This window comes from Fukomys damarensis, unplaced genomic scaffold (genome assembly GCF_012274545.1).
Source record: "Fukomys damarensis isolate Sample0158 unplaced genomic scaffold, DMR_v1.0_HiC HiC_scaffold_39, whole genome shotgun sequence".
Lineage (NCBI taxonomy): Eukaryota > Metazoa > Chordata > Mammalia > Rodentia > Bathyergidae > Fukomys > Fukomys damarensis.
In genome coordinates, this window is record NW_022900951.1 from 26,740,379 (window position 1) to 26,755,233 (window position 14,855).

The 14,855-nt window shown below is 36.7% G+C and overlaps 1 protein-coding gene across 12 annotated transcripts in view; it reads right to left on the bottom strand.

Annotated features, from left to right (window-relative positions):
• Dmd (dystrophin) overlaps positions 1-14,855 on the bottom strand; it is a 2,130,457-nt gene that overhangs the window by 23,632 nt on the left and 2,091,970 nt on the right. For all 12 annotated transcript variants that reach the window (XM_033760401.1, XM_033760400.1, XM_033760399.1 and 9 more), the window contains 2 exons: positions 1,563-1,806; positions 418-541 (listed from right to left, as the gene is read on the bottom strand). In XM_033760401.1, the coding sequence (XP_033616292.1) occupies positions 418-541; positions 1,563-1,806 (368 nt within the window). The remainder of the gene's footprint in view (positions 1-417; positions 542-1,562; positions 1,807-14,855) is intronic.

Here is a 14,855-nt window from a genome sequence, read left to right on the forward strand (position 1 = left end):
AGTTCATGAACATTTCTGTTTGCAAACAATACAGTTGTAAACAGAAGCTATTTGGCAAAATTTTGCTTCCGTTTGCGGACTCTGCGTGGAGTGATGAACACAACCAGGACCATCTTTCCAGCACTAAAATGCATGTGACTATCTTCCCCAGAATCGTAGAATGAATTAAGTTCATGAACTGAGGTAGTACTCTGTGTGTGTGTGTGTGTGTGTGTGTGTGTGTGTGTGTTTATATTTATTTGGAGACAAGGTTTCACTAAGTTACAAAGTTTCCCAGGCTAGGCTGGAAATTGCAATTCTCCTGCCTAAGCTTCCTAGAGTTCTAGAGTGCTGGGAGGACAGCTGTGTGCCAACCACCACCACTGGCTTTCCCAGACCTTAAGACAGAATAAAATCGGGGGTAGCTAAGACACTTACCCATAGATTCTGAAGTTTGACTGCCAACCACTCGGAGAAGCATAGGCTGACTGCTGTCTGACCTCTGAAGAGAGGTAGAAGGAGAGGACACCGTGGTGCCATTCACCTTGGCCTCTGCCTGGGGCTAAGGCATCCAAAAGAAAACAGAATTATTTCTCATTGTAAACATTCAAACAAATACATAAAATAATATGACATACTCAAGACTCACAAAAATCTGACTCTCCTTGCTTAACCTCCCAAAGATTATCAGACTTGCGATATTTTGCTGTTGATGTAATGGATATTATTTTTGTATCTGAATTTGTATTCCTTGTAAAAAGGAGAAAAATTTAGAGCTACAATGGGACAAGAAATAGAAATCATTAAACTAAAAGGCTGAAAGATTCGGAAGGTTGTGTGGGAATGGTGAGGCCACATGTGATCTAAAAAATGTGACAGAGAATTCATATTTTGGGGAAATACTAAGTAACATGATAGATAAAACATATTTCAAATTTTAAAATTCCCAGGAAGCTAGCAGATGTCTGGGTGGGGGCTGTTACAATGCCAATGAAGACCTTGCTAGGTTTTAAATGGAGCTTTAAAAATGTTAGGGATAAGAAGATGAAACACCCCCGCTCAAAAAAGGTGAGAAGAGAATTTCAATCAAGAGTTCCATTTCAAAAGGTCAAGTTTCCACTTACAGAGAGCTAACAGAAATCTTCTGGCCTCTTCCTCCTCAAAACACATTTCATATGGGTCAAACAAAAAACATTTTGACAGGGCTGGAGGGTGTGGCTGAGTAGTGGAAAACCTGCCTAGCATGCATGTGGCTCTGTGTTCAATTACCAGTGTCATTTTTTAAAAATACAATTTTCTTTTAAAAAATCATTTTGGTCTGGCTGTGGTGGCCACGCCTTTAAACTCAGCACTCTGGAAAGTTGAGGCAGGAGGATCTCAAATTTGAGCCCAGACTGGGCAAGTTATTGAAACCCTGTCACACATAAAACAATGAAAGGCAGGAAGTGATACCTAGGCCTTGGCTTGGTACTTTCTAAGCATGTAAGAACTGACAGGTGCACTTAGAAGAAGGACTGAGTTCTGTTTAAGAAGGGACCACGAATGTTTGTAAATATCTCATGTTAGACAGATGTGGGTCTCACTTGCTCCAGCAGCTGCCTGAGCCTATGTAACTGTGACTCCAGCTGTTTATTATGGTCTTCCAGGATTTGCATCCTGGCTTCCAGGCGGCCTTTGTGTTGGCGCAGTAGCTTGGCCTCAGCAATGAGCTCAGCATCCCGAGGACTCTGGGGAGAAGTAGGCATCATTTCTGGAGGGGACGGCAGTGGCGACAGGCCTTTGTGTTCATGCTGCTGCTTCAGACGATCATACTCTGCTTGCAGATTCCTGCTGGCAATAAAGGAGTAGAAAAAAAAGAAGAAACAAAAACTGAATTATCATCATCAGATTTCCTATCAAATGGCGAATGAATCAGTCTGACCACCACCAAACAAGAGCAAGCAAAAAAGAGGCACTAATGAATGGTTTTTAGGATGATGATCTTACCAATGCTAAAAGAACAAAATAAAATTTGAAGCTTTTGACTGGTGTGTGAAGGGAGATGCTTTTTAATTTTTTATGTTATCCTAAAAGCCTCAGGAGTGCTATGTTCAGCTAAGTAAGCAGCAAAGGATTTAATCATTTTGTAAATAATTCTTTATAATGCCATGAGATTAAAATTTTTATGCCTCTACCAACACTTTGGTTTGCTTTTAAAAAAATCGAGCATTTTCAACTAAGAATATAGAAAGAGTATACCCATGTACCCAACACCCTACTTTAATAAGCTTAATATTGGCCATATTTGCTTCAAAAATTTTTGAAGTTAAAGCAAAAGCTCGCCCATATACCCCCCCAAATCCATACCATTCCTTCATTATCACCCCCAATAAAGTGCCATTCAGAATTCTGTGTCCACCATTACCACGAACATATCCATGAATGTTACATCAACCTTATTAGACACGCTGATAGCCACCTGTGTTTTAGCTACAAAAACTGACATACTGGGTGATTCAAACTATTAGCATTATTTTCTACATTCCTAAGCTTTACATTTAAGAACTTTTTGTTTAAGAATGTACATACACCATTCTAAGCGGTTTTTTTTTTCATTTCAACAACTTTTTGGAGATTTATCCATTTTTAAATACAGAATAGTTTTCTATTTTACTACTTAAGGTATTATTTTGTGCTTGAATATGCCAATAGCATTCTCTTTATCCCTGGGCATTTAGACTGTTTCAAACTTTGATGCAATTAATTTCCTTATACCTGTCTTTTTGGATACCTGTTTAAGAGAACTCTATACAGAATACATCTTGATGTAGCACTACTGAGTCATAGCAGTATCTTCAGTATTGCTACACATTACCAAAATGCTCTCTCCTATGTGGTTTTACCATTCACTCCCACTAATAGTGAATGAGGTTTTGCATCTGGCCACTTTCTAAAAGATTTGGTATAGTAAAATTCACCTTTTGTCCAATTTGATGGGTGCATTTTAATTTGCATATTGCTTCTTTCATATTAACTAACTTCTCATGTTTCCTTTACTCATTTTCCTCCTGGATTGTCTTTTTCTTATTAATGTTTGTGGTATATTCACAATGCTTGTCCTTTGTCAGTAATGTGCATGGCAAATATTATCTGATGTCCTTATCTAACTGTAGTATAACTGTGTTCATGGCATCTTATAGTACAATTTAAACTTCAAGATATTTCCCATGTTTCCTGCATTTTATGTTTTAAGAAAATCTTCCCTACACTCAATTTAAGGTTTAAAATTATGCTTTATATATTCAGGACTTTACTGCTCCACCACTCTATTTTTGTGTTTAATGTGAGCATATGGTATAATTTTACTTTCCACTTGTAGATAGATACATAAGCCAACTCCATTTACTGTACAGTCAGTCTATTCCCCACTGGCTTCTAACAGTGTCTCTGCAATATATCAAGTGTCCACAAATACACAATTGTGCATGTTGAACTATTCTACTCCACTGGTCTGCATAACTTTCGTTCGATTGGTGTGATAGGCACTCACATCCTCACTTTGTACTTCCTTAAAACTGTCTTGATTAGTCTGGTCTCTTTGATCTTTACTCTGATTGTAGTATCAATTTTCATATTTCACAAAAATCCTTCTTAAAATTTTGGATCTGAATTATACTGAGTTTATAGATTAAACTGAGAAGAATCGAGTTCACATAATTGAGTCTCCACATCCTAGTTTCATTTTATGTGTATTAATGTTTTGTATTTTAATGTGTTTTTCTTTTTTATCTTTGCAGATTGAGCGCCTAAATTATTTTTATCTTTACTGTTTTTAAATAAATACATTTAGGATCACAGATTCTCTTCTTGGAACCATTTTGATTATATACAAAAAATTTGGATATGTATCTCTTCATTTAATTCAACTGTTCACATTTTCTAATCTTTATTGTGATTTTTCTATTTAATGCAGTCATTTCGGAGAACAGTTTTTATATTTCCACTTTTCAGTGCACATTTCTAATTTATTTGCATTTATTTATTTATTTTTTCTCATTGAGTTTTTTTGGTACATTTTAGGTATACAGTACAGTTACATTCATCATTGGGATCTTGTACCTTTACATGACAGGCCTTGATTCTCATTTTTCCCCTTATCCCTGCCCTCCCTTCATCCCCTCCTCCCTTCCCTATTTATAAATACTTTATTTCCATTTTTTTCATTTTCTGTTTTTTTTTTCCTTTACCATTATTAGCTTTCCCCTACCCTTCCCAATTCCCCTACACCTTTAGCCCTTTTCTTCCTATTTCACACTGTCAATTATAACATTAGGATCTTATATACCATTATAGTTTTTCACAGCAGAGAAACTATTCAGTATTTAACATTTGTATTTAAATCAGAGAATACTGATACTCATCCTTTGAAATTTAGCAATAATTCTTTTTGTGATTTGGTTCACAGTCATGTTGTAAAAATGTTCACTGAACATTTCTAAATGGGTATTTTCTCATAAATGGTAGTCTTTAGATAGTGTGTTAATTTTTTGGTTCAAATTGTGTATATTCTTTTGGGGGTGGGTACTGGGGATCGAACTTGGGACCTTGTGCTTGTGAGGCAGGCAGTGGAACCACTGAGCTAAATCCCCGGCCCCATAAATTGTATATATCCTTAATAACTTTCTGATTTTTTACAGCTATCAAATTTTGTTACGAGGAATACTAAAGTAAAATGGGTTTGTTAGTTTCTCCTTTTAATTCAACTGCAATTCACTTTATTTGGGAACCTATGATGTTAGATGCTTAAAAGACCTTGATTTTTTCCCTGGATTTAAAAAGATGTATGTAATACACATTTTTGTTACTATTAATGCCCATTGCAATGAATTGTATTTCATGTAAGTATTTCTATGGCTATTCCCCTTTCTTTCTATTTCATTACTGTCAAAGAAATATAAATAGTATCAGTCCATGCAAAAGTCCCAAAGGTTTTAAAATTTACTGAGAATTCCCGTTGAGGAAACTTTTGATATTTGATTCCCAGTGACTGCTTAGAACTCTTAAAATCTTTCTTCTAGTTAACAGTTATTACTAAAGTTAAGATGACAGAGTTCCGGTGCTCACAGATGATATTTTATCAGGTGAGAAATTCTATCCACAAATATGGAGGATGTAGATCGAAGAGAGTCCTGATATGCAAGTGACAAGGAGGTAAGAAGAGTTTTCCCAATGCCCAGTCTGAAGAAAAAAAAATCTCATGACCAGGTATCCTATTAGGGAAACATATTCTCAATATTCTAAAAACATTTCTCAGGGGGTGACATGTCTTCCAAAATGTTCAGTTTCAAAATGCTGGATCTGCACAGTGAAGCACGAATGAAGCCCAATACGCACTTCATTCGTTGTTGTTTTCCTTTCTTAAGCTCTACCCTCTACCTAATATGATAAGCTTTATAGGAATTTTATTTAAAGTCATGCAGAAAATCAATCAATGATCTCTTTCGTCTACAGGGGCAGAATCTGTACTGATTAAAATTCTATCCCTGTCAACCTTCAAGGAGAGTTGTTTCGCAGTTTGTTTTATAGCAATCTGCTCTGATAAAAGTGATAGAGGTTTACCTTCAGCCAGATTCTGCACACTGGTCCTCTGCATGTGAGCTAATGCATGTTGTTGTTCCTATTAATTAAATCCAATTTCTGGCCACTTAACATGTAATCAGCTAAATGTGTCTGAACTTGAATCAGCATTCAATGCTCACAAGGCCTCATTCCACAGAAACTACCTTCTATTTTTTTCCCCTTGTAGTTACTTGCTAAAAGTAAACCATGTTCACCGAAATGTTCCAACTGACATTTTTTATTTAAAATTTGTTTCAAGCTTTACCTTTCTACCAGACTCGGTCATCCATGATGTTCCTTTTGAAAACATTGCTTTGAAATATGGACTTCAGCATAGTACAATAAACGATTACTGTCTTCCCATCTACTTTTCACGCAAGACTCACAGGAGACTATGTTTTCTAGAAATATCTGCCTTGGTATTTTGAACCTGAGGGGCTAATTGTCCAAAGGCTCTCCTTTTGTGAGTTATTTATGAGTGTCGTTGTTCAGGAAACATGGTTTGGTATATACAACACACTGAATTTCTGTTTGTGTATTTTCCAGTGGTAAAGCGAAGAGGCTCATTTTAATCAGCCAGGGCTTCTCAAAGCTGCGCTGTAAAGAATACCAATTGCTCTATGTAGGCCTTTCTTTCCTTCCCAGATGTCTGAAATTTCTCTTGGGAGACCATTTCCTTAAAGACTCACATCCTCCTTCATTCTAGAAGGTTCTCAGCTATTATAGCTTTAAATATGGCTTCTCTGCCATTTCCTCCATTCTCTTAACTGCCTCAAATGTACCCCCAAATAAACTCTGAAGTATCCACCTAGTAATGTCAATACTTTCTCTCCCGACCCCTCCTTCTGCCTCTCCCATCATGTATCTCACATGTACCATCATGCCCAGCAAGAGCAATCTTTACTGTTGTTGTGTTATATCATTTTACATTCATGTGGTTCATTTTGGGGGGAGGGTATTCTATCTCATTCCTTTAGTGTTTTAGAATCTGGTTTGGAAACACATTTTGAAGGAATGTTGTATGGGTGTGTGCCTCCTTTACATTTATTTCTCTTTCTGAAGGGGACGGAATATGAGAGAAAGAACAAATGGAAACAGAGTCTTTGTAGACAGGGAAGGGTGGAAGAGTTGAAGGGAGGGCAGGGGAATGGGGAAAGAACAAGAACCAAGATGAATTATATAAAGGTGCAAATTTCCAATGATGAATATCATTATATTGTATACCTTAAATATACCAATAAAATTAATTTTTAAAAATAAATTTAAAAATTTGACTTCTCTTTCTAAACTCATCTCTCAGTGCTTTTGTGACAGCTCCCACATATACCACTGAAAGGTGTATGAGTGTAGAACAGGGCTGCATTGAGTGATATGGAGATACCACTAATTGCTTCACCAGACAGTAGGCACGTTCACATCCTGGTATCAAAGCTATGATGCTCTCTTACCTACTGCACTCCCTGGTCTTTCCTATGTTCTACACATTAGGCCCACAAGTAAACTGCAGTGCCCTACAGCACTCAAAATTGTTCTTGATCATGTTTATGTATTTGTACACGCACGTATCTCTCCAAGTGTGTTTATGTAGGGCCCCACAATAGTAAGCCTGGCTCTGGGCCCTTATTTTGTAAAGAGAATTTTAATAATCTCTATCATGACTGCTGGGGCCAAAAGCCCACAATCTTAGTGAACTTCTCACCATGAGTTGCATTGCTTTTTTCCTTTCCATTTCTGATCCACAGAGAGGTTTATCTTGCTTTAAAGTCTAGCTATGTCTTTTTGATTTTTCACTCAATATATTATCTACCACTCAATATGTTATCTACCAATATATTACTACCATAAGTGGTGGGAGCAGAGAAAGATGCCTAAAAGCAAGAGCTAATCTAATCTTAATCTAAAGCTATCAGGACACATTGATTTTATGTGTATGTGTGTGCGTGTGTGTGTGTTGTGTTGTATGTGTGTGTGTATATATATATATATATAGTGTGTGTGTGTGTGTGTGTGTGTGTGTGTGTGTGTGTATATATATATATATATATATATATATATATAGACAAGGTTACCTGAACATTATTAATTCACTAGCCCAAGATTAAATGAGCCGCACAAGTACCTTCATCCCCCAAAATACATGACACATATAAGCCTCCTAGTAAGCTCAATAACAAACTTGACTGTGACAGACTGGTCTTTCTTCCTGATGCTATAAGGTGGGACAAGCTGTTATGCCAAAAGTTCTAAAGCCAGAAATGGCTCTGAGGCCCAGGGATTTAGCTCAGTGGTTCCACTGCCTGCCTTGCCAGTGCAATGTCCTGAGTTCAATCCGTGATACCACCCCCAACAAAAAAAAAAAAAAAAAAGAAAGAAAAAAATGGCTCTGAAAACATGGGTCTGAAAAGGTATCTTGGCCAGTAACCAAGTAAAGCACAAAGTTCTTTGGTTTGAGTGAAAATTCTCTTTTAACTTATTTATAAATGTTCATGAAGGTTATCAAGAATTGATGCTCAAGGGGTTGAAGGGGGGACAACTTTTACTAAATGTTTTCTAATAAATGTAGTCATGGTCACATAGCTGTGTTTATGGCATATTTTTGTTAGAGGATGGGAAACACAGCCATTTAGCCCTTATAAATCAAGCTATTATATTTAAGAAATGAAGTGTCCAAGTACATTTAAAGCATAATTTTTCTAGTATTACCTTAATGCCAGATACCTTTCACACAGTATTTGTAAGGAATATAGGGGAGATTATTCCCAAGAATCAGAAATGATTGCCACTGTACCACTGTTTTCCAAGGTAAATTGTTTTAAAGTTTAACCACAAGTACAAAATTTACTCATTGCATCAGTTGGTTATGAATTTGTACTGTTAACTGGTATATATTCTGCTTTTCTTGAAGTGGTACACCTCACCCCTACTGACTCTCTAATTGTCAGGATGTAGAGCGGTCATTTCAATTCAGAGAGTATGTCAGTGATCAGACAATGACTCCACAGAGAATCTATTTACATTCTTGGTTACCTTGTAAATTCTATTTTTCTGGTGGCTCCCTAAAGATCACCAATTCACATTCACTGCACATGGCTTCTGTCAGTACAATTTCTGCCTGCAGCCAGTTTTCCTAAAAAGTTTCCCACCCATTATTATTTTTGTATTCTCTATAAAGCGAAAACTCCTCCTTCCATTCTACAACTATGTTTATGTATCTGATTAATTTTGTCATAAAGTATATAAACATGTTTGTCCAGGCGGCAGATTTATATTTATAAAAATCTCCTAACCAAGTAATGGACAGAAGAGATGAATTAAATTGGCAAGGCTTATTATTGCCTTACCTCCACCTGTTGAAAATGTGAATGCATCTGGCCCCTTTAGCAGTGACTTGTAAGTGCCTCTCTGGCAATCATAACTAGCATGTGTGATAAAGAACAGACGAAATTTTTGTAATTTCTCTTAATGTACAGAGATCAAGTGATATCCATGTACGTCGTCTATTCTTTAAATAGAACTTCCCTACTATGTGTAAGTATATAGCGGTACAATATATTAAAAATAAGTGAAAGCTCCCCTGCAGTGATCACTATTTCTTAGAGTATTATACATTAAACTGTATACCAAAGCACACTGAGCCATAAAATGGAATAACTACAAAGGTCTAGGTCTAAAAGGAATAGGCCCAGAGAAATGCAGCTTTATCCTCATACAGTATTAAAAATAATTAAATCCTATCCACCAAAATCTAGATTCATGCAACTGTAGTAAGTAATATAGAACAATTACAGTAACTATACATTTAGCAAAACACTTTTTTTTTTAGAAAAAGAAAGGCAAATTATGCTGCCAGCATGATGAATTTTAAAAGCCAGGAATTGCACAGAGCCTTTTCAATCAACAATAGAAATATTTAAAGCTGTAATGTCAAATTTTTATCAAACACTAAATCAAAAATACCCCTAACCTAGGTGGAAAAAGACATTCATGTGTCTTGGCATCACCGGTGTTAAGCAGAATCCCACAGAGCAGGAAGTACAAGTATACATATTTTAATTTGCCTTAAGCAAAATAGCAAAAATGGCAGGATTTCCACACTCCCTTGTCTTGTTTTTGATCCTTTTCCCTTAATACTGCCCCCCTTTGAACATTCAGAGCTCTTCATTCCATCCCTTTTTCTCCTCAAATTTGCTCAGTATAAAAGATTTATATGACATTTAAATTTGACTGGGATTTTATGATAATGTGCCATTTTCTTCCAATGATATCTGCATTTTAAGAGAGATGTCAAAGTAAGGAAAGGGGGAAAAGTTTTGTTCCAGCAGGAGAAAAACTGAATGGTATAATTTTTTTGACACATTGCCTTTTTGGTATTTTGACCTCCCATGGCTGTGGAGGGTATTAAAGTGGGCTTTGAGAGATGGTCTTGGAGTCACAAAGATCTTTATTTAATCTTTGCTGAGGTGAGACAACTTATTTAGCACTAATCCCATTATGAGGATTCTTGGGGCATTATGGTCTATATTTTATACGTAAAACTTTTAGAAGCACTTTCAACCCAAACTACATGATCAAGAAATGTTTATTAAACTATTGTTGTTACTGTTGTTACTTCTTTCTATATAGTATACTTTTTAACTTGGAACCTCAGGTGTGCTAAAAACTCTCTCTCAAAAATATAGCACTTAAATGATCTGAAATGAAAAAAATCTATTGTGACTTACTGAGCATGGCAGAAAATATACATAGTGCTTAGAGGTTATCATTCAAAATTTTCCCTATATATACTTGAGCATTAGCCTCTAAGCATTTATAGCTACCCCAAAATTCTGGAATTACTATCTACCTCCCATCATCTTTGCCTTAGTAAAGTGCTTCACAACTGAGTATCAAAATAAAATCAATGAGTTAAGATCATTATGATGAAATTTTCTGAGATTTGACCGCATACACTAGGCATGTGACAAAATATCCCTACAGTGTCCAGAGAATAGTGTTGGAACAAAATGTTTGGAGCACAGCTACAAGGTTAATGTAGCTAGGTGTTCTGTTTTCTGGATATGCCTTTGACACAGAGATCTACACTTCACTTATATTCCAAGAGACCTAACCTGACAATATTAATTGGTTTCAGTTTCTCTTTGTTGACTCAGCTATTTTTCAGATGGCTGATCAGGGTTTAACATATTATTACCTTCAGAATAAATCTATTTTCCAAAAGTTCAACACAAGAAGGGAAAAACTCGTAAGAAATTTTACCTACTATATCTGGAAATAAGGCAAACAAAAACCCAAAATCAAAGTGCTAGTGGCTACACTTCATCATTCCAAAGGCGAACTAGGTGTGGAGAGCTTTTAGAGGAGGGGTATTCCTGTCCCCAGGAATAGGACCACTGGGAAAAGTGTAGTTCAGTTTTCAGACACATACAGCAAAATACCAAACTTCCATTGCCTGTGGTCAGCAAAAAGCTGTAAGTTTCAAGGAGAATCATAATTTTAAGCTTTGTGTGTTCTACCTCGAGTCCCTCATGTGTAGTTAGAATCAGCCTTAAATTTTCCCAGTAAAATCAATGTGATGGCCTATTTTTCACTTCTTGCCATGCACTGCTAAACACTTAACATATCTGATCCCACGGCTGCCTCTACTACAATGACAGAAACCACAGAACTATTTCTTTAAAATAAGGCCCAGTACTTGTACGTGACTCTTCACAGCAGCTTTGTTCATGACAGCAAATAAGTGGAAAGAAGCCCCATGCCCATCGACTTATGAGTGTAGTTTTCAAATATGGTATATCCATACAACGAAATGGAACGAATGCTGGACTAAGACATGTTACAACTGAGAGGCTCCTTTTAAACATTATGCTAAGTGAAAGAAACCAATCACGAAGACCATATATTATATAATGCCATTTAAATGAAAGGGCCATAATAGGTAAATCCATAAAGACAGAAAGCAGACTAGTAACTGTCTACTCCTGCAGGTGTGACAAGGTCGTGGGACAAAGGAAATTAATTGAAAATGAGTACTAGTTTTACTTTCAGGGTATCCTAAAATAGAAGGTGTGATGATGGCTGCATGAATGACTCTTGTGAATAACCTACCAACCAGAGAATTATATACATTAAATGGGTGAACCATATGGTATGTGAGGTATATCTCAATAAAACTCTTCTTAGAAACTACACTCTAGATTCAAAATTCTGTTTTTCATACCTCAGAAGGCATTTCTCCAGTGAAAATAATAATTCTCTAATGCTCTCTTCTACTATGCAGAAATCAAGTTTTAACCCATGTAAACAGAAGAAAAGTCATATGCAAATAAATGCCTGCAGGATTACTTATGCAGACAATTAATGAACTGGTGAGTTTTAAAAAAGAGCCCTCAAATAAGCCCCCCAAATACTCAAGTCTAGGTTACCTTAAACAATTACAATTTTTTTGTCTAGTGGAAAATATCACAACCTAATCCGGTACAGTATATTAACGAAATTGGGGAAAAGAATAACAACATAAGAAGTGAGTAAAAACAAGGAAAACAGCTGGAAAAAAAAGAACCCCCAAGTCCATCAGGTACCAGGAAAACACCAAAAGACATTCACTGCTTCATTTATAAAACACATTTATGTACCCTGAATTGTGGAGAAAATGATATGCAAGACACTGTCCCTTACCTTGAAGAGCTCACATCCTAGTGTGAGGGATATTGGTTAATCTGACCATGTAACAAACTTTACAAAAATGCAAAATAAATGGAAATCACACTCACTGCGAAAGCTAAAAATACAGGTTATTTCCACCTTGGAGATGATCACCTCATTTTCCTAGATCAGAGGAAAAGGATCATGTGGATTTCCTTATGACCTCTAGTTGCAGCAGGCGCAGTGTTACCATAAGGTAACCCAGAATTTGGAGGCAAAAGAAAAGGTAATCTTTCAATTATTAAAAGCAGTACAAAGGGCCAGGGATGTAGCTCAGTGGTGCTGCCGCCTGCCTTGCAAGCACAAGGTCCTGAGTTCGATCCCCGATACCACCAAATAATTAAAAATAATAATAATAATAAAATAAAAGCAGTATAAAATAAAATGCATGAGGTTAGTCTGCTGCAGAAGCTGTCCATTTACATAAGTGATACACACCAAGAAACCATTTCTACTGGATTGCTAATGGAGAAGTGGGCATACTCAAGTACATCAGGAGGTCCTTGGTCTTCTTTCTGTATACACACTCCTCTTCCTACAATGATTCCATTCTCTGCACAGGCTTTTATTTCCTTTAAGATACCCCACCCCACCACACACATGTCATTGCTCCTCAATCTAGAGTTCTCTTTTAAAATCCCAGACCTGTCTTCATAATTTTCTCCTGGATGACTCGGATAGCCCTAGGGCTCTATGAAGTGGAACTTGCCAAGCACCAGATTGGTATACTGATCATTCATCCTTTTTCAAATTTCATCACCAGGAAGCGAATCAGCTTCCTCACGTAGCATTACATAGGACCACATGCTAACATCTTTCAAAAGTATACGTCAATCTTACTTTGAGTTGAAAACTATGCTTGTATTCCTGTTATGAGATATAAAGGGAGATATATCTTTCCATGTATAACTTTTACACTTTCAAATCAAGATCCAAAAGATGCTTTAAGCAACAATCGACCTTCCCAGCTAGCCACTTAGAAAGATGTATTTGTAACTGAACAGAAACAAAAGTTCTGGCCTGTGCAAGTATCTTTCAAAGTTCAATCATTTAGCAAGTAAGAACTTCACGTCACAAGTTAATTATGTCAACTCACTGATGGAAACTTTTGCTGTCAATCTGACTAAACAGCCAAGTTATTCAATGGGATATTCCTATGGTCATAGGAAACTATTTAGTGCCTACCTTTGAAATTTTCAGCCTCAATCACTGTGGTCTCTGGTCCCACAGGGCAATCGCGGTGCTACCAGAGCATACCAAAATTGCTTTTGGGAGAAAAATCCAGACTTCATTTAAAGACACCTGTTACAGCTCTGTGCTCTGATGGCCCTAAAAAGACAATGGCTAATCTTTTTAACACCTACAGTTAAGGGCCAACTATCCTGTCTCTTTGGATGGTTTTCAAAGTTTAGTACAGACTTGAATTTCTTTACCAAAACGTGTTCCATACAGCAATATACCTGGGCTCGAGGTCAGGTAAGAATGAGCATTATTGGTCCAAACAAAGATAATCAGATTTCTTCTAACTCCTCAATGTAAATGCTAATGTAATTACGACTTTCCGATACAAGCCTTTTCAAAGTTTATCTGTCCCTGGAATCATTTTTCTTAAAAATATCTCAAAGGTATTCTGCAGAAAACATTTTAGGCAACACTAACCTTTATTCTCGGAGAACTGTCATCAGTGCTTTGGTCTTTAATGTTAAGCTTATCATAATTATCCAAAGCCACGAGAAAAAGCCACATAAAAATTTCCCTTAGTCTTTGTTATAAAAATGTTGGTAAGGATACTAACCAATCATCATACCAAGTGGAACACTGGTTAAGAGTTCAGAACTGACTGAGTTTGAATCGGTGTCCTAATGCTTGCTAGCAGCACAGTGTCCTTCCTACTCCTATGTCATCCCCTGTTTGGGAGACAGCCTCTCATTTCCAGGGTTGTTGTCAGAAGTAAATAAGAAATCACGTGTACTCAGAACAGATCCTGTCCATAGCAAGCCCTCAAAGGACAGCTATTTTTGGTTACTGTGGTAATGATTTATGTAGAGTTAGAAAATGAGAATGTTCCCTTAGGATGTGGCATCCTTCATCCAATATTACGAGGTAGATAGATCTTTGTCTTCTCTTGCCTACCTAGGTATTGGGAAGCGCCAAGAAAACCTGAAAGTCCACTATGCCAATTCCTACTCTATTCCTTAACCTACCATGTATACTGCAGGGATCTTATTGCTATGGGTTTTTAAAAATCATTTTTGGCAAGTGAACACATAAAAATCAACATAGGACATTTCCACTTGGATGTACTTGGGCAAACAGAATTTACTAAGCCCAATAGACAAATTTTTTTTCTATCTAGTGACCCTTTGCAAATGAGTGATTTTCCTGTTTTTCATTTTTTTTTTGACTGATCACTTCCCAGTTCCCTTACTACAACACTGCATATCACCCTATTCCTCCCTCTGTTTCTCCCCTGGCTTCATTCATTCAGTTACTTTCCAGTTTCTCTATCTCTTCTTTACTTGCCTAAGACATCCTTCGTTGAGAACCTGGCCATCTTTCATTGGATTATTTCACTA